Here is a 265-nt window from a genome sequence, read left to right as displayed (position 1 = left end):
AGCTGGAAACGGAGCCGCAGCTACAGCAGGGACCGGAGCCGCAGCACGAGAAGCCACTCGCAGAGGTCGCTGTCACGGAAGGGCTCTCGAGGCCACGAGAGCCCCGAGGAGAGGAGGTCTGGCAGGAGAGACTTCATCAGGTCCAAAATCTATCGCTCGCAGTCCCCTCACTATTTCCGGACGGGTCGGAGCGAAGGGTCGTCGCTGAAGAAAGAGGATGGCAAAGGAGAGGATCTGAAAGGGGCTGGCCCGGCCGCCCAGAACC

The 265-nt window shown here is 62.6% G+C and overlaps 1 protein-coding gene across 1 annotated transcript in view; it reads left to right on the top strand.

Annotated features, from left to right (window-relative positions):
• LOC103770770 (G patch domain-containing protein 8-like) overlaps positions 1 to 265 on the top strand; it is a gene marked incomplete at both ends in the record, with an annotated part of 1,549 nt that overhangs the window by 347 nt on the left and 937 nt on the right. The window contains 1 exon segment of the mRNA XM_008938047.1: positions 3 to 265. This exon segment is cut by the window's right edge and continues 356 nt beyond it. Within this exon segment, the coding sequence (XP_008936295.1) occupies positions 3 to 265 (263 nt within the window).

This window comes from Merops nubicus, unplaced genomic scaffold (assembly GCF_000691845.1).
Source record: "Merops nubicus isolate BGI_N331 unplaced genomic scaffold, ASM69184v1 scaffold37603, whole genome shotgun sequence".
NCBI lineage: Eukaryota > Metazoa > Chordata > Aves > Coraciiformes > Meropidae > Merops > Merops nubicus.
Note: the sequence above shows the minus strand (reverse complement) of the source record. Positions and strands in the feature narration are given on the sequence as shown.